This window comes from Myiozetetes cayanensis, unplaced genomic scaffold (genome assembly GCF_022539395.1).
Source record: "Myiozetetes cayanensis isolate MyiCay16 unplaced genomic scaffold, myiCay2020 scf4, whole genome shotgun sequence".
In the NCBI taxonomy this organism is placed as follows: Eukaryota; Metazoa; Chordata; class Aves; order Passeriformes; family Tyrannidae; genus Myiozetetes; species Myiozetetes cayanensis.
This window is the reverse complement of record NW_026087631.1, coordinates 50,410,717-50,437,843: the sequence shown is the minus strand read 5'-3', so window position 1 is coordinate 50,437,843 and position 27,127 is coordinate 50,410,717. Positions and strand designations below refer to the sequence as shown.

General features: G+C 36.6%; 1 protein-coding gene across 1 annotated transcript in view; it reads right to left on the bottom strand.

The window, feature by feature from the left end:
* Positions 1 to 27,127, bottom strand: part of ARSB (arylsulfatase B) — a 71,858-nt gene that overhangs the window by 9,145 nt on the left and 35,586 nt on the right. The window contains exon 6 of the mRNA XM_050329435.1: positions 21,635 to 21,705. Coding sequence (XP_050185392.1) covers positions 21,635 to 21,705 — 71 coding nt within the window. The remainder of the gene's footprint in view (positions 1 to 21,634; positions 21,706 to 27,127) is intronic.

Below are 27,127 nucleotides of genomic sequence, written 5' to 3'. Positions count from 1 at the left end.
AAGTGCAAAGATCTGTGCTACGATTCAATGGATGTATTTAAATCAGAATTTGAACTGCATTTTAAAAAGTTACCAGTGGAAAATGTCACAGCTGAGTCTGGATAACCAGACTCATTCTGTACACAGGTATTGTACGTGATCTCATATACCTGTATTAAGAATTGCTAAATTTGGACATATAAGTGCCTGTATCTTTTGCCAATTACAAATACAGGACTGAAAGATCTTCCTAGTCAGTGCTACTACTGTTAACTCTCTTGGATCACTACAGGGACCAAGTCCCAGTTCCTGATGTATTCACATGCCAAGAGCTGTTTCTCTGGACTGAGCTGGCTACGTTCACAAAGACCCACATCTGGCCAGCAAGCCACTTCTATGGCCTGACACAGTGTGAACATGTCTTTATGCTGTCTTTAGTAGAGTTGTATATGACGTGGCCTGATATTCAGATACTATAGAAAACTGAAGTGTCAACTATGCACAAATTCCCTCTCAAAAGGAAATCTGAAGCTCTTTATAGGAGGGAGCTCAGAAAAAAAAAGAAAATAATGTGCACTGACCAGAGATGGTCAGAAGACCATCTGAAACCAGAAGGGAGCCAGACAGACACTCCAAGAGTACCCAAACCAACTTGCATATCGGCTTTCACAAATAAAACAGGAGTTTTATTTACAAAAGATAAAATTTAGATAAAATTTAAGAGTTTTAAATTAATTGTATCAACTGATAACAGTTTATCAATGACTACCAGAAGGCAACTATAATCACACTAGAAGAGACAACAGAAGATGGAGAGAAATCAATATTGGTTTTGTAGCATCTTTCAAGAGATGGTTTTCAATCAATTTAAGGAATCTGAAAGATTCAGCTGACAGATTTTTGCCCCTGAAATTAAAAAGAGAATCCATAAGATGACTACGTGAGAGCAATAGGAAGGAGAAGAAGAGATTATTAAAAGAGTAAATTCAACACAACACAGTGGGGCAAATATACATCCAATGGAAAGAACAACAGAAGGTTTGGAAAGGAAATGCTAGGACACAATTTCTCTGTTTTTTATGGAGGTCTGCAAAGTTTCTATTTTATTACTGGGCTTCACACTTGGAATTGTTTTTTTCTGTAAAACCACATTTGTGCATAACCAACTTTCCTGTCTAAATCAGACGTGTGTAATATTCCCCGGTTAATAAGGCTATAAAAGGGGCTACTTGTTTTGAGTATGCATACACAGATTAGGGAAGACTCAGCTCATGTTAGATCAAGAAGCAGTGAAGTTGACCTAAAAAAAGCCATCAAACTCCTATAAATACCAAAGAAACTTCATAAATAACCACATCAGAATCTCTTCTGGAAGACAAATTCTCACACATGTGATTTCCATAGCAAATATGAAACAGTTTAAAGATTATTACTGCTTACTTTTCAACATCACTGTGTTATGTATTATTCTGTCATATGTTGTGCTACTGAGAATACTCAGCTTTGCCATCTACTTTCTTAAGCATAATGAAAGACACTTGGCAGGTCAGAAAAACAGAACCTTGCTTTTTAAACACTATGTCTCAAAACTACAATAGCAAGGCTTAATCTAAAGACAAAATTAGGTAAGCCTGCATTTCTGATTTTAAGGTTTAGCATGGGAATATATGTCTGACTGCTGAGCTGTGAATCCATAGTATTACACAAGATAACTTATTTAAAATACTTCAAATAAGCAGTATGAAAGACTGCATTTTTATATATACTTCGTGAGATATCCTTAGAATGCCATGCATGAGACTTAAAATAAGATTCAAGAAGATAAAATAATTTTTAAAAACTCGGATTTGATTCAGTTAACAAAACCAAACTCCTAAGCAAAGAAATGCTTTTATCAGAGTTTGAAGTTGTTTAATGAAATATTATCTTTCACCAAAATTTCTTGAAGAAAAATGGATAAACTTCCTCATATTGAGCTGTTACAAACAGAACTCTGTCAATCATGTTAATTCACCCACTGCAAGCACTTGTCCTGTGTCAAAGAAATGTATGTACTGTCTGCTATTCAGACAAGTGCATTGCTTCCCCAACAGTATAGGTGAACTTTCATCACATATGTCAGCCATGGAAAACAGACTGACACTTTTTTGAATGTTCTCTACAAGGATACTTACAGCACTGTCCGTTTATTACACTACATAAACACTAGATACAAATGAAGATAAATAAAAATATTGCTTGATATGAGTTATCTTCTTCCCATCATATGATTTGCATCTTAAACTTGGATATTCCTCCCCCTGCATTTACCTACTTCCTCCTTCTCTTCAGTCCATCTGCTAAGTTTCTGCCTCTGTCTAAATTCTTCAGCTTTTCTAGCACAGATGAAATGCAAAATGCCTGGGCAGTCTTCTCCCTTGCCATATGAATTTTACAAGGATCCCTTTTCCGGTTTGGCAGTTTGAAGAACTCACAATCTTTTTGTTTCCTTTTCAAGATAAAATGTTCACTCCCATAGCATCTAAGCAGCTTTTTTCTGTATTTATTCTAGATTCCTGGGGAATTTTTTTCTTCTTTTTTTCTGTTATGGTTGACTGGGCAGTAACAACAGCTCTGTGGACTAATTAAGCAGCTAAAGGACAGATGCCTTTCATTGAGCTCTGTAATCAAGTTTTCTTTCTTATGCCTGTATACTCTTCTGACAGACTTAAATATAAAAATGTGATGCTTTTGCTTGTGCAAAGAGGCTAGACAATTTATTTTTTTGTCATTTGATCACTAGTATATCAGTGGCTAATGAAATACTAAAGTTTTGTTTTTATCTTGAAAGAAAAATCCCAGACTTTGCCATGAATTTTATTATTGTCAAACAGAAGCCACTGTTTTCTGAAGTCCAACTTCACAGACTCACCAACTGCTATATTTCTTTTTTAAGCAGGCTCTTGGGAAATGATAGAACTTTCATTGGTTAAGAAAGCAATGACCTTTCATTCAAATATTTATTTTCAAATATTTAATGATAAAATGAACTTAACTAAAGATTTTAGAGTTTTGGTTGGAGTTCTAGGTCACTAAGTAGTATCCAAACAGCTTTTATATCTCTATAGAAAAAACTAAATCTTTCAGGAAATGTTGCCCTTGGTAAGTGATTTTGGAGTTTATAGCACAGTTCAAGAAATCCTTAGTCTTGACAGTCTGAAAAATAGTTTCAAGATCACATTTTTAAAGGAATTGAGGCAGCCAATTTTCACTACCCACAAAAGTAGTTTATTATCTAAATACTTTAGAAGCCTGGCCCTTTGCCCCTTATGGAAACTTCGGCTTAGTTCTTTCAGTTTTATTATCATATATTCTTTCCATACACATATGTATTTCAAATTTCAAAATTCAAATTCAAAAATCCTAAATAATTTTCAATAGCTAATTGCATCTTCAAGACCTGATTTTCAGAAGGCCAATGTCATCAATTCTGAAAAATCTACGCAAGATGCTCAGAAAGCATCAATCAAAATGTTAGCATACTCTTCAGGCAAGATGTTGGAAAATTTACTACTGTAAGTATATAAATAACATTATGAATGATGACCAGAGAGTATGCTGGACTTTTTTAGAAAAGTAAGCATTCTTTCAGTGCATTAACTCTTGTTAATCCACAAACCTAATATAACAAACGGCAAAGTAATGAATATGGGGGGGAAGAAGGCAACCCTCATTGTAGCACATACACAAAAAAATGTGCTACTTAGAGAAGTGCTTCTGAAGTTGTAATGAATAGGTAATGTCCAGCAGCTGTCAAGAAAAGCAATCCAAATATGAGAATTGGCAAAGAATGGAATACTGTGCCAACATCTAGGTCCTTTTTGCGCCTCACATGGCATTTTGGTTCCCATGTTATAAACTGTACACAGAAAAGCCATACAAGATTCAAAGACGTGACAAAGATTAAAGCTATGGAATTATGCAATCCTTTTATTATATTACTCTCTGTATGCACTGAACTGAGAGGGTCAAAACTTCCACAAAAGTTAAGTATAGAATCATAGAACCATAGAATACCTCAAGTTGGAAGGGACTCACGTGGATCATGGAGTACAACTCCCTGCTTCTCACACGTAACACATATGACCAAGAGCTTTGTCCAGACACTCCTTGAGCTCTGACAGGCTTGGTGCTGCAACACTTCCCTGGGGAGCCTGTTCCAGTGAAGAACCTTTTGCTAATGCCCAGCATGAACTTCCTCTGAATCAGTGTCATTCCACCTCCTCATATCCTACTCCTGGTCACCAGAGAGAGGAGATCAGCACCTCCTCATATCCTACTCCTGGTCACCAGAGAGAGGAGATCAGCACCTCCTCCTCCACTTCCCTGCCTTGAGGAAGTTGTAAGGAGGTGCCAGGAGGTCACCCCTCAGCCTTGTCTTCTTCAAGCAGAGCAAACCAAGTGACCTTAGCCACTCATCCCAAGTCTTGCCCATGAGGTCTTCCACCACCTTGGTTGCCCTTCTCTCTATGTATATATGATTCAGATTCAGGTTTAAATGTCATTTCACAAATACATGAACATCACAAATAATTTTTAGCATATCCACTAGTTTACTTTGAGTACTATTCTTTAAAGAAGGGATAGCATAAGGAAATGACAATACTAATGGGAATGGCTTCCAATGTCTGTGCAGACAAGTCAGTTATTTGCTAGGGTTGATTTTGCACTTACATCAGAATGTAAATCAAGAGTAAAGTAATTGAAATAATGGATTCACACCAGATTTACACTTCTGTGATTGAAATCAGAATCTGATTCCTACATGATTTCCTGCTCTAGTCATACAATTTTAAATTTTAAAAAACCCTTACGATTTACAGAAATGTTACAAGATGACACGTTACCAAGCTGAATTGTGTCTCAAGAAGTAATTAATAACTGATGATTCAACATAAAACAGAAAAGATAAACCAAAAAGGCATACTCTGCCCAGCAATCTGTTATTTCACTTTGCTTTCTAAGTATGGAGAAGATCATAAAAAATGCTGCAATGTGCTTAGCCCTGTTTTATTCCTTCTACCCTTTCAAAAAAGCTCTTCTGACATCATTCGGTATCCCATGTGTACTCCTGATTTAAAAAATCATTTATGTTAGGTGGCTAACTTTTCCAGAGGAAAAAAAAAATCTTCCTATATATTTTTGCATACACTTACAACACCTTCTGCTTAACTCATTAGTTCACGTATCCAACTGGGCAATGATTTCTGGAGGTGGAAAATAGGAAGCAATATTTTTTTCCCATTTCTTCCCTGCAGATCAATACACAATTGAGAATCAATCATCTGTTCCTTGGCTCATATAATTCTAGTTACCTACCAGAAACTTACCTAAAATTAAAAAATACTAATTTATCCGATCACTGCAAAAAATACAGAAGTGTCTGAAAATCCATTTCTTTTCTGTGCAACTCAAAACCTTTTAAATTCTTCTACTACTGCTGCTGCTAAAAAAACCCAACTTTGTGACCCCTTGATGCCTGCAATGCTACCTGATAATAAAAGAAAGAAGGGTTGGTACAGTTTTACTACATTTTATAGCTCTAGAAGTCTTATCAGAAGCTCTTACTCATCTTCCTGTATAGGAATTATAACTCCAACTTGTTTATCTGTCTAAGTCTTAAAACATTCCCAACAGTTTCACTGATAGTCTCTGAAATATTTAATATTCAATCAAGAGCAAATACTAGAAAAAAAAGTTTTCATCATGCAAGCAAAATCAAAAATATTGCAGACAACAGCAAAAAGCCACTGGAATGTAGTACTTGATAGGAAGGCTGGAAAATTCAGATATCAGCTTCTTTGTAAATATTTCCTATGATTTGTTTCAATCTTTTGCTTTCTACTTTGCCAAGGCAATAATTCAAGTACCACATAACCATAATTTCTAAAAAGAGAAGTCAAGGATAGTCCACACCCACATTGCGTAAATTTTCAAGTTAAAGAAAATAAAAGGTACAATCTGAACCTAGTTTTCTTAAATAAAGGCTTATTCTTCAAATTAGTAATTACTTTCATAAGAGTATATTCCTTTAAAATTTCCTACCTAATTTAAACCATAATAAGGAAGAAGATAAACTATTTAAATGAGGAAGATAAAGGGAAATACATATTCTATATTAATACACATAGTATCTTACAGATCTAAAAACACGGAGCAACTACTCTTCTCATTCCCCTAGCTTCCCTTCTTTCATTCAGTGAGACCAACTCAAGCAAATAGTAGAAACTTGAAGTGTGGTGAAATAAACAGACAGTACATCTAAAAATAAAAAATATTCTGCCTTCAGTATATGATTAAGATGATGAAAATGATCCATGTTGATGACGAGTTTTTTTGGCTGGTAAGAGATCAAAGAACATACAATTCTCTCTAACATGCCATTTAGCAAGGTCCTGACCACAAAACTTGAAGAGTCCAAAACAATATTGCTTGAAGCATGCTACATTTCTGTACACTGTGGTCTACAGTACTAGCATGTAGGGAGGCAGTACTGGGTACTGGAGATCAGTTTTGGAGAAATACAAAAAAAGTTAATTTATTATTTATTTGGGAGACAGAGTCCTGCCCAAAGAGTAATCTGAATAGTTAAGTGAGTATCAGAGTGACCACGCCTCTACAATTTTCCAATATCCTACACAGTAACAAAAACATCTCTTTTATAAGCAGCTATTAGTGCCCTTTAAGGAAAAGAGAAGCAAATGAAGCTTCTATCTTTGTTTCTTCATCTGCAAAACAAGGATGTTAGAAGATTCTTCCCCTGTACTCAGAGCTGGTGAGGCCACACCTGGAGTGCTGTGTCCAGTTCTGGGCCCCTCAGTTCAGGAAAGACATTGAGGTGCTGGAATCTGTCCAAAGAAGGGCAACCAGGCTGGTGAAGGGAATTGAGCATAAGTCCTATGAGGAGAGGCTGAGGGAGCTGGGGTTGTTTAGTCTGGAGAAGAGGAGGCTCAGGGGAGACCTCATCACTCTCTACAACTCCCTGAGAGGAGGTTGTAGCCAGGTGGGGGTCGGTCTCTTTTCCCAGGCAACCACCAGTAAGACAAGATGTATGGTTTTAAGCTCTGCCAGGGGAGGTTTAGCTTGGAAGAAATTCTTTACAGAGGGGGTAATCAGGCATTGGAATGGGCTGCCCTGGGAAGTGGTGGATTCTCCATCCCTGGAGGTTTTTAAGATGAAACTGGATGTGGCACTTAGTGCCATGGTCTAGTAAACACGGCAGTGTTGGATCAAGGGTGGACTGGATGATCTTGGAGGCCCTTTCCAACCCGTCTGATTCTATGATTCTATGATTCTAAGTTATCTATCTTTTGCAGTATATTTCCCAAAGGAAAAAAGAAAAATATCAACATTCTTTATAGTTAAACATGTATTTATAATAAAATAATGTAGCAGACATATGATGGGGAAAATATAATCACTAAAAGCTCCAAGCTTATTTGCAACCTGCTTGATGTAAAAGACTGAACAGTATGCATGCACTAAGCAATGCCATGAAACCCAGAGTGAATTAGGATTTTAGATGGCTCCCACTCTTTGCAGTCCAAACTAAAAAAACATCTGAAACAAATAATAAACAGGTGCTACTGCCTAAATTCACATACAGAATGACAGCCTGTGTGTCACTCACAAGCAAGAATGAAACCTTGGAATCATGACAGACTGAGCTGATGCTTCTTCAAAATTATGTCAGCAGTGAACAAAAAGAAAACTGAGTGCAAGGAATTATTAGAAAAGGACTTGTAAACAAAGCAAAAGGCTCTGTGCAACTGGAAAACTGTAGTTCTGGTCTTCCCATCTCAAAAATAAGACTGAGAAAGTTCAGAAACGAGTTACAAGGTTGGATGGTGTACAATCCCTCATGACTAAAAATACTCTGCTAGATGTACACTCTGCTTAATTAAATTTGCATGTTCTAAGGAACTCCCGGGTCCAGCCTGTTTTCACTCCCTTGTATGACCAAAGGAAGGTTCTTCCCATCCTGCGAGATGGTGTGCCAAATGCAATCAAATAATCAAAATGTTATTGTTTTAAATGACAGATTTAAATCCCTTAAACATGCAGGCCAAATACTTTGAGTGCCTACTACACAAACCTCATAAGTATTGAGTGAAATCATACGATCTTTGTAGTTTTTAGCATATTCAGAGTAACTACAGACTCTACCTGACCTAACAAGACATCATCTACAATGAGGAACAGCACTACTGCAGAGCATGTACCCACAGTGAGAAAAAGTCAAACATGCTGAAACACTGTATGAGACATAAATGTTTTACTTAGGAAATTCACTGTCTGTTTTTGCCAATAACAGTCACGTTACAGCCGGACTAGACTACATTCTCTGAACAAAATAATCTTAGCTACATCATCAAATTCAATTACATGCCTTTTTTTTTTTTTTAACCACACCAAAGATGTTTCATGGAAAACCTCCATGTTATTCTATCACTTTGTAAAATCTTCTTTTAATAGCATCTCAGCTATCAGAACACCTAGGACAACTCTCTGAGCTACTGGCCCTGACATCCTTAAGTAAATGTCATAAAAGAGATTCCATTTTGTCAGCAGGCTCTGTCACTAAGTCAGCGTTGCAATAAAGTCTTGCTTGTTTTCAAAGACTCTTTGGAGGATCACTGCAAGTCTTCATGTTTTCAGACTTACCTCTGCCAACAGAGGTTGGAGGAACACGTACAGAGCTACATGTGTAGCATCACAGGATTCTGTCAGATAGTCCCTCAGAGCAAAGGGACACAGACATGACAAGGTTGCACCACACAGCAAGATGATAAGAAACTACTGAACTGCAGAAACTAGTGCTTGCAGTAAGGCAGCTTTAGGAAAGGAAGTGGCACTTATGCATATATCCAAAAAAAGATACTGTATTTAAAATAATTCAATCTCCTGCATACAGATTGTCAACTCACTGAAGACTGTCACTGCTGGCAGACAGGCTTTCAAAAGGTAGTGTTACCTGCAAATGACAAGTCTCAAGGTGATAAATTACATGTTCAAATTCTGTTGAGATTATACTGTAAGACATTATGAATGATTCAAAAAAGTTTCCTTACTTTGTAAAAATGTTTTTTATTAGAGAGGAGTAAACAACTCTCTGTATGTTGCAGAGTAGAATTCTGGTTAATAGTTGAACCAAACACTAGGAAAAAACCACAGAGGCTACTTCACAAGAACTTAAACCCAACAAACAGTAATCAGTAATATTTTCATAATGAGGCAATGCATACGCCTCCTTGCCTCTTGTGATCTGATTAGTAGTCTACAAAAACTACAGAGGAGATCCCCAGACAGAAGTCTGAGACTGGCAAACCAAAAACCACTTATACATATGAAACCCAAACAGAAAGAACTTTCAAGTGTTTTCATTCTTTAAAATCAACATGCTATTATATTCATTAAATAGATCCCTATTGTATTCACCATCTTGTATACATTGTCAAAAATGGTAACTGTATCATTTTCTTACAGCCTCCCTTTAAAAAAAGTTTCTGTTATTATGTAAATAATTTTATGTTACTATCAGGATTCAAAATTTTTATTTACATGGTGCCCAATAAATAGAAAAAAAGAAAACCCAAGCAGTTAAAAAAATCACAACTAATTGATTTCCTAACAATATACACTGCAGACTCCTCATCACCTTGCCTTGGATTTTTTGCTACAATACCAGAAATTGTAGGTAAAAAAATTACCAACTTTTTAAAATACTATGAAACTCCACATAAAAATTACCTTTATGACAGCAGTCTTCAGACTCCTAGAAATCTCACCACATGCACACACACAGATCCTGCATGATTGGCAGGCTTCCTGTGCCTTACTAATGCTCAGCTGTGGAACAGTGGGAAGTCTGTTAGGGCTTGAGAAAACCTACCCTGAAACAAATGGGAACCTTTCCATTAATTCCAATGGGCTCTGGTTCAGACTGGTTAAGCATCAGCAGTAACAAACAAGGAATTTACACCCTATCAACTTCTCTTAATCAAACAAATGAAGCTAAATTCCCCTTTTTCCATACAGTTCAATTAACACAATGTGTTTTCCACAAAACCTTCATATGAAAGCCTTCCCCATTTTGTATTTACAGCAATCATTTCTAGCAACAATACATATGCTTTAATCAACCCCTCAAATAAAAGTGACTCTGAAATCAAAACAAAAGTGTGAATACACAATTTACCAATTCTCAGATGAGAGACTTCAATAAAATAAGAAATGAATTACTAGGAGCACACAATGCCATGAATGTTACAAAAAACTGAGGCTTATAGATAAGTAGATAAAAATGAATTGCAGAGTAATTTTCCCTGCTGTAAAAGCTATGTCACTAAGCTCCAAAGTTCAGATCTAGAATATGTTTACTTAAACATGATTCTCCCTACAGCAGTGAAAGAGCAGAATAAAAGCAGACTTCAGGTAACAGGTACCCAAAGACTTAATTCTTTACAGGAGCATGGAGCCAGAAAGGGGAACACAAAGTCAAGAAATGAACCATAACTCCATTCCAGTAAAAGCCAGGAAGCCACTCAATAATTTTTCTTTGTGGTAATCACTGCTTGCCATAACCACATCTTCTGAACTTTACTCCAACAGCATTTTTCCAACTGTCCAATAGTTCTCACCATAAAGGAGGAAATTCTCAGGCCACACCAAAAACCCTAACCAAGTTATGCTGATTGTTACGGTTTTGAACAGTGATCTACCATCTTTCAGGAGAGATTTCTGTCCAATTCTATCGAAGTCTGCTATCTTACATTTCACATAATATAATACATACAAATATTCTGGATGGCAATGCAAAAAATAAACCTTTAACTTGGTGATGGGATATTCCGATGGGTTTGGGTAATTCTGATTTCCACTAACACTAAATTTGTACGTAAAACTTCCAATTTATATAGGAAAGTAAGGAAATTTAGTAGGTACATCATTTGGAGCAAATTCTTAATATTTTACTCTGTTTTAAGTCTTACCTCAATTATATATCTGATTTTCTAACATCCAAGATGTAAAATATTCTGGAGGCACAGAATAGTTTTGATTTGTAAGTGATCTGATCTACAGTTAGATTTGGAGACAGTCTACAAATACATTCAACTTAAGGACTCTACATTACACCATAAAAAGCAGAATGGTACATGACAAAAATATCCAGATTTCCTTTGGTATTTTCCAGTTTGTAAGTCCCTGGATCTGGGGAACACAGAGGAGGCTGCAGGGAAGTTTAATGCGTGAACATAAGAATATAGAAATAGCTTTCAGAATACTCCATTTTTAGTGAAGGCTACTTAAGCAACTGGAGAACAGTACCATTCACACTATTCAGCTGCACACAGAATAAAACTAGGATGGATTTATGGACTGGGTGAAAAATTACACTGGATTTCCATTCTATTTGAATTCCTTTGCTTTATGTTTTTGGATTAAGCACCAACATGCTTTCCTTGAACATGAGCTTTTTTTTTTCTCCTAAATTTCAGGAAATAATATATTGAACACAGTTCAAGTTTTTGTTATATACCCCAGAACACAGTGGTTATAGTATTGAGAGCAGGGAAAGTACTATATTTCTCATTTCCACTGATTAAGTCAAGTCTCTTATAAACACTGAAATGCAATAGTATAATTTATACAGTCTGTAAAACCTTAAACCATTTAGATGAAGCAACTACTCACCTGAGAGATAAGACTAAATTTTCAAAGACAATTTTATTGAGAAATAAGAAAGCAAAGAACAAAAGGTACAGTTGATATTTTTTACAGTTAGGAGGTACACTTAGACCTTATATATCTTCTACTTATGAACATAAAGTTTACATGCCTTTATATGCTTTTTAAATGCCACATTTGTTTGTTAACAGTATGGAAACACATGGCTGTTCTCCATAAATTTTAACTGAAAAAGGAGAAAAAGAAGATGTATTTCTCTTCCCTATAGCTACAGAAGGAGAAAAAAATCTTCAATAGAAGCAGATGAGGAATCCCAGGCAAAACTCTCACTTGACCATAAACTCAATTTTTCAATATGTTTCACATAGATGTATTAGAAATTTGTTGGTGCTGTACTACAGATTTATTTTTAGCATTTTATACAATGGAAACTTCATGAAAAAAATTACTTTTTTCTAGACTTGATTCTGTGAAGCAGACTGTCAGTTTTCACCAGGAAACGCACAAGACAAAGCATTTCTTGATGAAAAACTCCAGGAGGAGTTTTAGGAATTTCTCCCTATTCCTTTGGCAAAAGGCATACTGTTATCTTAGCATGAATACAATTCATATATGTCCAGCAAGTGATTCAGATCTTGGATCCAAGCACACAAGACAGTCAACTGAAGATTAATCAGGTCTGGTTAAAAATGCCAATCTCACTAGGATCAATTTGATCCTCCGCAAATTATCTTAAGGCCTTTATTCATAACTGCTGCACTGCAGTGAATCTCTGTGAATGAACTGTAAAAACGAAATTAGAGGTATCTTCCGCAAAATACAGGAAAATTTTTTTATTTCCTGATTATAACGGATAATGCTATAAATGTCTAGACTATTCTTTCTTGGGCTATATTATTTCAAGCAAATTCATTATATTGTCTCTGAATTAACTCTTACTTATGTGACTGAAATTTTGGGAAGAGACAGATGAGTGGGAAGAGATGGAGAAACAGGAAAAAAGGGTTGTGGAACCTATCTTAACATTCACAGTCATCATCATCCACAATAAAACCAAATATTAGAGCTCACCGGATGTTTCAGAAAATACATATATTTTAGAGTCTTCATCAACACTTGTACTATTATATTTGTTCCTGTTTTACATCCATGGCAAATTTAATCTTTCTGAGAGAAAATCAACAGAAAAAGACAGAAAAAAAATCTTCTACTAGGGAAAAAGTTAAATATTGACGCCCCAGTAGGTCATTTACACTATTTTAAGGAAGGTCTATATAAGAGTATCTTCTTTGGTCACAGACTGGTTTTGAGTAGACATTGCTTGTTGCACATTAACAAAACTTTAATGTTATTTAGTGCTTCTTTGGCTTTTACCTTTTTATGAAGCATCAAAGACAAAAAATCTCATAGAAATCAAAGCTGAAAATTATAAGGTAGCTTTGAATTTAAGCTACTGTTTAATTAAGTAACATTTTACCTCTTCACAATAACAAACAAACAGCATCAATGTGAGAGCTGAACAAGTTCTTCATGGCTATTTCAAGGTCTACTGCAGTGCTGTGGGTTGTTATTGTAACTGATGGTCTGTACTACAGCAAACACAACAACTTCTCACCAGAGAATGTTGCACATTTTTTGAAAAGGCTTAAAGTTACAAAATGCACCTTCTTCCATCTGCACTTTTACCTCTTCACACAGATAAAGTCAATTCATTTTTGCTTTTCTGCTCACTCTTCTAAAGCCTTTCCTTCATTCTTACAGCAAATAAAATACATATTCTACAGTGTTTCTAAAAGATAGTTCATTAGTCAGTACTAGCCATAGAAAGTGGTGATTCTTCCATTTCAGTTACAGAAATATAACTTTTATACTTGCTTATCCTCATTTATAAGTTTCATTTTTGAAGTTGCACTCATGTTTGTAGGTCTGATGCCTTAATTAATGTGAGAGTCCCTGAAAATGTGCTAGAAGAAAGGACAAGCTTGTTACAGTCACTTTGAAATGCAGATGGCTCTGTGGGCTTACAAGGCCTTTGCATATATGTACTTTTAACTGATGTCTCTTTCTTTGAATTGTGATGTGTACAGCAATTGTTTCATCTCAACAAGGAAACTGGAAATGTCAAGGGCTCTTCCAATCTATACTGTGACAGTGAATTACTGAATAAGGGATTTTGTTACTTCACTGAGGAAAGACATTTTGTGACCTTTTGCTGCTTTATGGCAGTAATTAGTTTTCTACAAAACTCTTGAGTCTTTCTGTTATTTTATTAAAATAAAAACATTTGAGGAATAGCTGTGACCTTAACCTTGGAAGAATGAATAGAATACTGAACTTAAGAAGCAGATGAGCCCTGAGACACTATAACTTCCTACTATCATGTTGGCAAGTGTAGGGCTGGGCTGTACATGAACTCACCCAGCGAAGTTCACCTATCTTAATTCACGTAGTTGAGTGTTGTGAACATACAAATCTAGTATTATTCTTTGTAATGTTAGTTTTCTCATAGTAATGTTTGATTTGAAAGGAAAGATTTATACTAGAATATCATGTTCAGTCTCTTACCTTTCAAAATACATACTCTTCCTAATTTCAACAAAAATAAATATTTGAAAATATTCCCATTCTTTTCTCAAAGTATTCACCCTAGTTTTTGCAACAGACTACATCTTTACAAAAAAACACACCAGACAATTGAGTTAAATCCAGAATCACTCAGGGCAGCAAAAAATCCCTTTGCATATCAACTGGGCGAATCATTTATCCAGGTTGTTACATTCTTACACAATTACAGAATAAAAAAGAAATAAAGTTATTCTAAATAAGAGCAAACTAAATATTACAGCCTACAATGTCAAACATCACAAAATGAGAGACAGCAAAAAGAAATGCCTGACTTTTACTTTAGGTGGACAAATAAGAAAAAAAAATCCAAATCTTACTTTTCCAGGAAATAGATTTTAACTGAATGGAATAGAACTTAGGAATTATTGAAGATATGTCATGTTGAGATGGCCTGATATGTGAAATGCCCAAACCTGCTCTGCATCACTGTAAGGCTGCAGTGTTGAAAGTAAAGAGAACTGAGCACTAACTCTAATATCCTGCGCATAATTAAAATCTGATAGGCTTACAGATCAGAGATATTTCATTTGAAAAATGTAATCTGCCATTTATGTCAAGACCTCCATAAAAATACAAAATGTTAGCGTTGGGATCAAATAGGTATCGAGTACAATAAACATAAAAAAAAGCAGTATAGACAGATTTCTGAACTCCAGTCATGATACTTGCATTAGACACTTAACCAAGTGACCTAACATTTCTAAATTCTAAATGATATTATCTAAATCCTGAAGGAAATATGGGGATTAGTATTTATGAGGCTCATCAAACATGCAATCCTCTAGTATTGAATACTGCAGGGATGGATGGTTCATACTGAGATGCAGGTGGTCTAAGTGCCAAGGCAACGTAGAACCACAGGCCAAACTTCCTGAGAGCAAGAGCTATACCCCAGAAACTCATATAGCTGACAGCCAAAAGAAAAGCAATACTTATCTCTGATGTGAATGGCAGCAGAGCTAGCTGGAAGAGCAGCCTCCCATTAAGGAGTGGAGCTGAGCTCTATCCAAAACTGCCAGGTCAGCATGACATGCACTGCATGAAGTGGTTGAGGGCTTCAGGGTAACATGTTGGCAACTCCTGCCCTATAAACAGTCATTACAATTTATTATTTTTTCAGAATGGAAAGATGACAGAGTTCAGGTGGTCAGCAGGCATATGTATGTTTTTGTAGAAAAATGGTGTTTCAGAGAAACAAAGACAACCTCCTTGGTTTTCTTCTATTCTTGACCATTCTCTCATTCCAGCTGTCACTATATAAGCTCAGCCAGAAACCATACTGGTCACTTTTCTGCATATTTTTGACTCTAAGAGTAGATTTTGGACCTTAAGCAGGGCATAGACACAGAGTATATTTTTCCCATTCAGCGCCCAATCAGCACACTCATCCTTGCCTCTTCTGCTGTTACTGAATAGCTCCATTATGATGGAATTTTTTAATTTTGTTTTGTTTTTTAGTCTTTAGTTTTATTAGTAATTCTAAACAAGCTAGAACATCTGTAATAGAACTGGAGAAGAAATAATTTCTATCCTACAAGGGCTCAGGAATCATCTTTCACCTGGGGAAAATAAGTAATAAATGGGACCTAGAGGAGCCTAGACTGTCTACTCCTTAACCAAGATGAATTATTTTGGTATATTCATAGATATAATATATAGTGCTACAGCCATTATAATGCAATTTTAATTCCCATGAATGACACATCAGTCCCAGAACTGAAAAGGTTTCTCTATTGTAACATATCACATCTTCATTCTGCATATAGCAGACCTAGTCCATTATAAGCAATCATTTATGTTGGCAATTATTAGTGCAATATATGAGGTAATGCCTTCTTTCAAATGTCAAGGAGAGCAATGTAAAACTTGATTAACTTTGCTCAAGGCAAATAAAAGTTTAGAGAAAAATCACAAAATGTTTTTACAAGTTCTTTGTCTTGGATGTCTGCCTCTGAATAGATGTATCTTCCAAATAATTTGACTACAATTAGTAACCTACAATGTCATTATGTGTTTGAAGTTTTAGTTTATGGTTAAGTCTGGAATTTGAAATGAAGGTAAAAGTTTTTTTAGCTTAAACCAGCTCCAACCAACAACATATTTATTTTGAATACATCTTTCTAATTAAAGAAATTCATTTTTTTTTCTGACAGGAAAGTGATGCTACAGTGTAGTCTACAAGACTTTGTGAAATTCACTAAATTCATTAATAAATTTAGCAATCAGACTAAAACTAATACAGTGTGTACTGACAGATTCTGATTAACAACTCTGAATTAAAGGCTACATTTCCTTTCAGCATGTCATTTAGTTCTTATTCTCAAAATAAAATTAACTTCTGTGGGATATAAAGTTTCAATACTGCTTCAAGATAGGCCATCTAGCAATGATGGTGTGGTCAGAAATAAGTTTGGTTTAGCAATTAGGGGAATTGAGACTTAAATCCAGTTGGGTTTCAGTTCAGCTGAATCACCACAACTTGATGAAATGCCATAAGGCTGTTTAAGAGACAGCAGATTTTTCATAATGGCAGAGCGGATGTCACCCACACAGCTGCCAAACCAGCAACAGCTTGCTGGTTTTTTAATTTTTAAAGACAAAGTCACAAAAATGAGACAAACTAATTTTGGTTTTTTTCCCTTCAAATGTGTGTAAATAAGATTTTTTATTTGTGCCACTTTTAAGTTGCATTTCATTTGTGTTTTCTTAACCTATACATTACAAAGAAAATTATACTCTCAACATAATTTTAGCTTTCTGGTTTTAATTTTCTTATTTTACTACTGAATTCTTAAAGCTAACAGAAAATATGTTTCAGACCCAAACCTGAAAGACAATAGATCCTTCATACCAATTTTACGTAATTTTAAACTCTCTAATAAACTACAAATCTACGCTGAGACCAAGCAATTGAGACATACATTCATCACTTCTGAAAAAAATCAACAATGTGATAAAGAAACAACCAGAAAGAGAAAAGCAATGGTTTTTAGTAAGGAGGGAGAAGAGCAATCACCTCTGAGGAGGGCAGGCCCAGCTGCATCTGCAGAGCTCACCAGACTGGTTTAGTATGGCAAGGTTCAATCAGATGTGGTTTCCCACTCCTTCCCCCTGAGGCTCTGGCTCCAGAAGCAGCCAGACAGCACTGGAAAGTTTGTCTCTGCTTCTGCCTCCCCTCTTCCAACCACACAGCCCTCATTGCCCCAGACTTAAGTTGCTGCTGGCATCCCTCAGCCCCTTCAATGAGCACAGTCAACCTACATGACAGAGGAAAACCAGGCTAGCAAGTTAGATAGGTCCATGGAGGTATCCAAGACGTGAATGGATGCATAACAAGCACTAGGGGCACATGGCTGGGAATGGAAAGAGGAGAAAGTGAAGCACTTTCCCAGAAGAAACCTGTTGGATCACTTCATCGTATATCACGCAACAGAAACCCCAGAGCTTGATTTCAGAGCCAAAAGAATCAGTCTCACCTGTCCCCCAAAATTCCTTCTAATCCCATTCTTTGTGCCAAAATGCACTTGGTTATCCAACATAGATCCGGATGGGGTAAAAAAAAAAGGGTTATTAAAATCTGAACCAATATCCTGACCTGGCTCATAGCCTGGCTCTATGTGTAGTTTTGGTGACCACAAAAGAGGGGAGTGGTGGTGAGACACCATGGGAGGCAGGATATCCTCTGTGGTAGCAGCAGTAAGATACATTAGCTTAAACTCCATGAACTACCACCTCTGACGGAAACTCCCAAGGTGGTCAGAGCCGATCATAGCTGACGAATCCTGTGGCCAGTCCCTTTATCTGCTACCAACCACACACTGACTCCCTGCTCCCAGTCATACAGCTACAGGGCAAGGAGATTCAGTTGACTGATGTGGTAGAAACCTTTCTTCCTCCTTCACCTGGCTACCAGAACAGTCTGAAGGCTGATCTGGCAGAAGAATCATCTTGTCACCATGCAATTTCCACATCTAACACAAGTGAAGGAAGAAAAGGACAAGCTGGACATCTTGGCAATAGCTCACCACCGCACTGGCTTCCTAACACCCAAAGACCACAATCCACCCCTCTATTCATCCTAGTTTTAGAGATCGCACCCCAGTTTTTCATTCCACAAATACAATTCTTGTAGGTCTGTACTACAAGCCAGATCAGTTAATTGAGAGAAATGATTGCTTCAACCACAGCCCCTCCACTGGGCTGCCAGAGGTCAGAGGGAGGCTGGAAGCAAAGTGTGCAGCCAGGGACAGGAAACCTTTTATTAGCATTAAAGATGACAAATGAGGAATCACAGCATAAAACACTGCTGATGTGTATCAGACCACAGGAAAGGTTTATATTTGAATGAAGAAACTCTGGCCTTTGAGAGAAAAGACGATTACTTGAAGGAGTCAGTGAAATAAGACCTGACTGCACTTTTTTTAAAATGGAACCACAGGCAATCTAGTTTACAGTGGTTTCCCTCTTATGCTGTTTAGTATCATAAATAGGAAGGAAGTACAGTACTTTGATACAAGACTACTGCAGGGCTACAGTGTTTACCATTGGGCATCCTGCTCCAGCTCCTAAACAAAGGTAAGTGGAGGTTAGAAACCAGCGCTCAGACTGAAAACTTGAAAGGTTATATGATGTTACCCCACGAGTAGTAAACAGACAGCCCAAGCTCAGTTCTAACAGACCACAGCAGCAGAGATATTGTTAGTTCTGTAATCAAGATACCATGTCCTATTACTTTACCTTAACATTCTGTTGAATGCTTGGCTGTAACAGTTGAGTTGACACTAAACTAATTCTTTTACATGAATTCTTCCCTAAAGGAATTTTTATTTTGCTGTAAAAAATCTGAACAGAACAAAGCTCAATTTCCCTATTTCAGTTTCAAAAAAAAAAAAGAAACCAATTAATTACATGAGATATCCCATAGTTCAGGCTACTAAATATTATCAGTTATTTAGAGAGAGATGAAGATAAATGCATTCATTAAATAAAAACATATTATGCTGAAAGAATGTATACACTATAAGTAAAACCACTCAAGAGTTCAGGAACACTGAACCTGCATTGAGTTCAAGTAAAATACTAACTTAATGCCAACTACAACAGTAAACTGTCTTCTTGCCTGACTGTACAGAACAACCTGAAAGGCTTTTTAAAAAAAATTTAATATTTAACAGTATCTTGAGATTTACTTGCCTATTTGCTATCCTCCTCAAACCCAAAGATTTGGCTAATCTATGTCTTTCAGTTATTATTTCATTTTTTAATTCAAATTTCTACAAAAAAGAAAGCATTAGTAGGAATACTTTATCTGATACAAGATGATTTAATGTCATGAGATTTTTTAAAGCTGGCTAGAACATGAGCTAAATATGCATAAAGAAGGTCAAGGCCTATACTGGCAGTTAGAGGGTACCCAGCAAAATCTGCATAAGAATACTCCGATGTCAAAACAGTTAGGACATGGAAATGATAAACAGTCAAGGAAAGATCAAGAGTCCAGAGTAACCCAGTTTATCACCTCAGTGACAGGGAGATTGTATGGGCAGTTTAAGATGCTTTTTAAAACCAAACAAAATGAAACAAAACAAAACAAGCACAAAGAGAGCCATGATATTTGCAGAAAATATGAAAGTACTTGTATTCAGCTTTGTGTCTTCCTAATAGAGACACCACTTTTTATGGAAACTTATTACTCAGTTTCCACATATGAAAAACAGTGTGCAGGAATCAGCTGACTTACATACAATTACTCTTAATAACTCAGACTGCTAAATAGAAATTTTAATTCTTATATGACAAAGCATAATTTCACTAAGACACAAAGCAATTTGCCTAAAGTATAGGCCTGAGAAGAGATAGTGAAACCCTATATGGTGCATACAAACATGTTGGTGAAGAACTAAGTTTTTGTTTTTAATTACTCTAGTTTTGAATAGTACATAAAACATTGTAAATTCACAGGTATGCATGTACCTTCCTCTGTTCATGACACTTAAAAACCACACCTCATCTAGCACAAGAGTTATGCTATTACAGCTTCTCACCACCTGCCCCACTCCCTGCCCAGATTTCATGCCATGCACACAAAAACTAAAGCCATGATGTATGTCACAAACAGAGAAGGATCATCAGAGCATGGTATCATGAAAGCAATCTGGTGACATATTTCCAAAGAGCTCAGGGTCCTGAAAATCTCTACTTGTCCCACTTCTGTTTACACCAGGAATCTGTCTACTCAAACGCTTCTGCTGAAATCAATCATAGGCCATTCCCACAGGGAAAAGATGGTCTCTGATGTATGCCCGACAACACCACGTCAGGACAAAACATCATTTAGGAATGCTACTGAGCATATTCACTGAGCATTCTTTGAAGGGAAATTGGAGTAGCTACACCTTAATTCAATCCATATGTAGGAATTATCTGCAGGCAGTGCTGCCCAGTCAGCACTAGATAGGCACAATGTTGCTCCTTCTACAAAAAGCATCACAGAACCAGATGTGCATTGCAAAAGGCCATCTTACCCCTTTTCATCCAGTTATTGCAGTACAATGTGTATTTGCCTTGCTGGCAGCAGATCACTGTCTCCATTGCTCTACTTCTCCTTTGCCTGGATTTACTTCTTTATTTAATGAAATACAGAAATGCTACAAAAATACTAGGAAGGGCCTGTTCCAATGTTCTGTTTGAAAAAAATGTCTGCCTCAAAAGTTTGTAGTCCATAGCAAACTAATAACGTTGAATCATAAAACAGATGGTGCTTAAAGAGCTATAGAATTAGCAAACTTCAGCTTCAATTCATGGGATTGTGGCACTGAAGATCCAACCCACATGATTATAGAACAAAAGCAATCACAAGGCTTGGAACTTCTCAGCTTCTCACAAACTGAAGTTTTCCATTTGCAAGGTAATATTATATAGCTCTATCAAGATGCATGAGGGTGAGCAGTTCATTTGGAACACTGAAGAGAGGGTTTGGAAGGGGTTTTTGGCAGTGTGCCTCCCCATGCACCTCAGGCACACGGCTGATCCTCAACCTTTCCATGTCCCAGAGTACTTTATTCATTACTCACCAGTGTTTCAGAGCTCTCTGAAGTAGGAAGTGCATGTTGGTCATGATTAAGTACTTACAGCATCTAGGGGACAATGTTTCTGTATTTTAAAGCTATTTGCTTAAAAGTACAAGGTATCCTACTGTATTTTGTTTCACCCTAAAGGAAATACTTCACTTACAGAAAACAAGAAATGTTCAGAAGATAAACTGTATGTTTAATAAATCTTGAGCAGTCAATAGGATACTCACATGGGAAGTCATCCACAAACATGGGGTCTATGTTGTGCAGCAGTTCCACTCTGGGAGAAGGTCTTCCTTCACTAAGAGAGATTTCGAAAGGAAATATTAATTTCCTTCTACAACTCATTAAGATTCTGGTTTTTTGTCATCCTAATACAGAGTGAGCTCTGTAAATTCATTACTATCAGCTTTAATCTGAATGCTCCTTTCTAGCCTAGTAGAAACAGCTTTTGCCCCTATAAGTTTCCCCTAACTTCACTGGTGCTTATGGGGATTATTCATAAGTTTACAGAGTACAGAAGTGGCCCTACCAAAGCAGGGTTTTACAACAATCAGCTTTAAGAATCAAATTTCGCAGCATAAGCTGGCATGGCATTTGCTATGCTCTCTGCATACCTGAACTAGTGCTGAAAGCATTTTGTCTGGGTGCCTCAAAAAACACCACAGGCATCACTATCCCACAAAAACCCCCACCTTTCATTTGTAATTGATCTCACAAAGATTATTTAGATATTCTGAACCTTCTTGAAAAAAAAAATCATCCTTCTTTTTCTAGCCATTGGCTACACAGAGATGGTGTGTAATAAGCTTCCGAACTTACCCGCAAATTTTCTCAGTTAAGTGGAAAAAAAAATGACTCCTTATAAAGGGCAAAATAACTAGGAACATGTAACTAGAAAGAACTTTGGCTACATCAAAGCACAACAATACTTTATCATTTGATAGTGGACCTAAACACATCCTTTTAGAAATTTCCAAGTAAATTAAACCGGGTTTTTTCATTATGGAGCTTCACTTAAGACTCAAAAATTCAACCAGGGCCCCTAAGTTGCTAGACATTAAGAATAAAAACAACAGATAATATAAACCTTAGTTGAGAGCTAAAAAAATCACAGTTATTTTAATACATAAAACATATAATTAACAATATTTACCTGTAATTTAAAATTTTCAGTAACAAATAGTTAAAATTAATATTTTTCTACTGCATTTCTAAAACCATTTCTGGATGCTACACATCTTGAATAAGTACAGAACTAACAAGGAGAACTGGATGAATGATTAAATGTGTTCAGAAAATACACTATTGTAATTAATACAGAAGAACTATAGTAATCAAGCTTCAGTGTTGGTAATTCAATGTATAAAAACTGCCACAAAAATATTTTTCCCTAAATGTGAGTGAAAGGTTAATTCCATCACCACCCCCTCCCCAATATCTATAGTAGGCACACTCTTAACTAAGGAACACTCAGCCTTATTTAAACAAATTTCATCTAAGAGTTAATAAACTCTAACTGTCTCTATGTGCTCCACTGACAGCTGTTTTCAAGTGTGCCTTTTGCCATATGTTTATAGGTAACAGTAACATGAACCAGTTAGCACAACTTAAATGAGGATGCAAATTTTATAGCGTGTCATTGACTCTGCAGTAACTGCCCGAGAAGATATTCTTATTTTGCAGTTTTTGAGCTGTATGTACATTTCTCAGTATTATATTATAAGACCACCAGAGTTATGTTAAGTAATTCAGTATCTTCCACCAGAGACAAATACAGAAGAATGAAATAAGTTCCCAAATTTACTTCTCATCTTTATGCATTCGATATTCACTTTATGCATTCAGTATTCACACAGTGCTCTGTGACCAGCAGGTTGAGGGAGGTGATTCTCCCCCTCTGCTCTGCTCTGATGAGACCCCATCTAGAGCACTGCATCCAGCTCTGAGGTCCTCAGCACAGGAAAGACATGGACCTGTTGGAGAGAGTCCATAGGAGACCACAAAAATTATCAGAGGACTAGAGCATCTCTCCTATGGGGAAAGGCTAAAGCACTTTGGGGTTGTTCAGCCTGGAAAACAGAAGGCTCCAGAGAGACCTTACTGCAGCCTTTCAGTACATGAGGAGGGCCTACAAGAAAGATGGGGATAGACTTTTTATCAGGACCTGTTGTGACAGGATAAGGGGAAATGGTTTAACACTGAAGAAGGGTTGATTTAGGTTGGATAGAAGGAAGAAATTTTTTACAATGTTGGTAGTTAAACATTGTTTAGTGTTTAGTTAAACACAAGTTGCCCAGAGAGGTAGCAGATGATCTATCCCTTGGGCACATTTAAGGTCAAGTGAACAGGGCCCTGAGCAACCTGATCTAATTGAAGATGTCCCTGTCCATGGCAGGGGTGTTGGACTAGATGACCTTTAAAGGTCCCTTTCAACCCAACCTGTTCTACAATTCCATAGGAGTCTATGATTATACCAACTATATTCACAGTGTTCAAGCAGACTTGTATTAATATCATATCATTAAAGATAATTTCCTTTATAACTTTTAATGTGGACAGTGGATATTATACACTAAACATGGCTATTAACATTATTGTACAGGTGGTAGAACACAAAAAATAAAGATTACACCTGCATTAATTTAAATTTGTCATGCTGCAGTTGTCATTTTTATGGAATCCATTTTTGTTCTGGGACAGAATAATGGTATTCGTAACTTGGAAATGGGATTTACATATAATCATGAGATATACTCCCTGAAGCTTATGGCATTCCTGCTCTGTAGCATTATGAAGCAGTACTGAACTGCTGTTGTGCACAACATGGATGCTTATAACCAGCACATATTATTCATAAAACAATAGCCAGAGAAAAGAATTTGGCACTGTGTCATGGTTTTAGCTAGCTCTCATAAGCCAAGTGAAGAATTTTCTCCCTTCCCCCCTGGTTATCAAGATAAGCACTTCAGAATACAAAAAGACCTAGCCCCATGGCTGATGGCCGGACATTAGTCTCCTAGGAGACAAGGCAGATAAGGACTTGCACTTTACTTTTTCCTCTTGTCTCCTGGGCAACGAAGTGGGAGGAGTTTGGGGGGGCTACGGTGTTTGGCTGGGGCCGGGGACGGCAGGACACATCGTAAAAGGAGAAGTTCGTTGCTGTCTCTTTTTGCCCTGAGCCATTGCCAGCTGCAGTTTTTGCCTGAGGTGGATTCTAACTAGTCGGAGATCGTGAGTTTTCTTCCATTGGGAGAACTTCTGGTTTATTGCTGTTTTTTTTTTATTATTTATTTTATTTCCTTTCCCATCCCCCAACCCACGTGGCGGCACCCAGGGATCTCACAGCGCCGCCTGGTGACGGGTACCAGACATTACAAGTTCTGCTCCTCTAGTGATCCAACAGCGCCACCTGGTGACTACAATAGGACACTACAAGTTTTGCATCTCCAGTGACCGGATGGCGCCCCCTGCTGACTGTGGTTGGAATTGCACCAAAGGGTGCAAGAATTGAAGTTTAATTTTCCTTTTGCCAGTTTATCGGTTTTGTTCTTGAAGGGGATTATTGGTGGATATAGGAGTATTGCTTGGTTGTTTCACTTGTGGTTTTTTTCCATGTTTCTGTTAATACACACATACCTTTTAATAAAGGGCTGTTATTTTTTCCCTTTTCCATAATTTGTTTTCCTTCAATCAGAGCCTCTTAATTTTGGATTTATAATTGCTTAGAAAGAGAGGTTTGGGTCTTTTCTCCTAACCCATCCTCAGTAAAAGACCCTTGTCTCATTTAAACTGGGACCCACTGTATGGTGAAGAAAGCACCTGTCTGACAGTAAAAGACATCAGGAAGACAGAAACAACATTCTGGGGACAAAAGTAGGGAATTTACACGTGTAACAGAGGTCCCTTTCCCTGTGCCTAAACTCTGTCCTCCTTCCCACTTACAAAACTCCACACAGACACGGACTGTACTGCAGATTCACTTCGGCAGATGTTCTTCAAGGACATTTTGCACCAGGAATATAGTCTAGCCAACACAGCTACAACAAAGAAAACAAAATTCCCCAGGGAAACCTGCTGTTCTGTTTTAGTAACTGCCAGTGTAACCATATATTACAATGCTCTAATTTTAGAGTGTTCATTTTTAGACTTCAGTATTTTAATACCTCATCCCTCTACCTAAAAATAAGGAACTTTTTATTTTGTCTGGTTATTATTCTACCACGTCTGACGGTATAACAATTAAGATGCCTTAATTATTTAAGCAGCTAAAAGCTATTGTTTTCCAAAACAGTCCTCTAAGTAAGAACATCTTAATGAAAGCATACAGTGTAATTCCAGCATTGGTATGACAATCAGCTAGTATATGCTGAGAACACTGCTTTATCTTCTCCTTTGCAAAGTTTTTAAATCTTATAGAAAGATCTATTATTCCTTAGTGAGTATGAACAAACATCTACATGCAATCTTTTCAGTTTTGTTGTTGTTAAACAAGTCCTTGGGAAGGAATTCAAGGTTTTTCAGGGTAAATATGTTTATCTGGCACAAAAACATCCTCAGTGTCACCCTGCAAAATCTCAGCCTTTATAACCTTGCCATACTTCTCTGGGTCATATCTGTAGTGCTTTCACAAAATAAATATATTTCAGATATGCTGGAAATAAACATTACTCTCAGCTTTAGATGCTCTTTCTTCAGCATTAATTTATACCAAAACAATGAAAGTTTTGTTTCAAACTGGTGCTTAATTCCAAAAATGAATGTAAGCATTTGGTATACAAAATTCAAACTGATCTTTCTTCATTTACTTCGTGTAATCAATTCTGATATTTCCAATACTACAGAAATGTAAAACTGAAACTTGCCCTGCAAAATAAGTAAGTAAAACTTGGAAGTCTATGCTCACTAATAAACGTTTACAAAATAAGTTATTTTTACAGTATTTTATCCTGAATCTCTCATGTGTTATCATACTGCTTTATGCACTCTACCATTTACTTTTCCATTTTTATGTTAATGCAAAATAAAATACCTCTTCTGAGCATGGACATGTTAGAAATTCAGTACTTAAAATCAAGAGATACAAAAAAAAATTGCCAACCAATGCAAATTTATACATTAAAAAAACCTATTTTGCCTAGTATCTCAATTTCAATGGAGTAGCAAGCATCTGGAGAACAGATGTTTGTTAGAAATGCGAGTGCCTTTTCAGATACTTGCTTGGAAATATGCAGTACAGTTTAGATTCCTTGACTAGTTGCATTTTAGTATTGTCCTTGGTATTCTCAATTAATGTTTTTGTAAAATATATTATTATCACTGTACTTTCAGAAATAATCTGTAACATGGTTTTAGAGGTGCCAGATATATTGTAGTGTTACCCATGATAATCTAAGGCATTAGAAAAGGGAAATCTACTATGATTTATGTAAAAGGTTTATACTTGAGACTGGAAAGATCTGATAGTTATCCAAGAATAGGTTGACACAGTGATACTATCCTAAGTTATTTTAAAAAAGAAGTTAGAGAGTAAGAGGGGAAGTTAAATTTCATTTCAAAGGTACTTGGAGAAAAATAAAAATTATGAATCACTGGTCTAAAGATGCACTTCAACAAGATTTTGCATGAAGTAGTCCAAGATTGGTATGGATGGAGAAAGACTGGGAAGGTCTCTGTGTGGAGGCAAAGGGCCTTGTTAGAGCCTATGTTAGAGCCTAGACAAT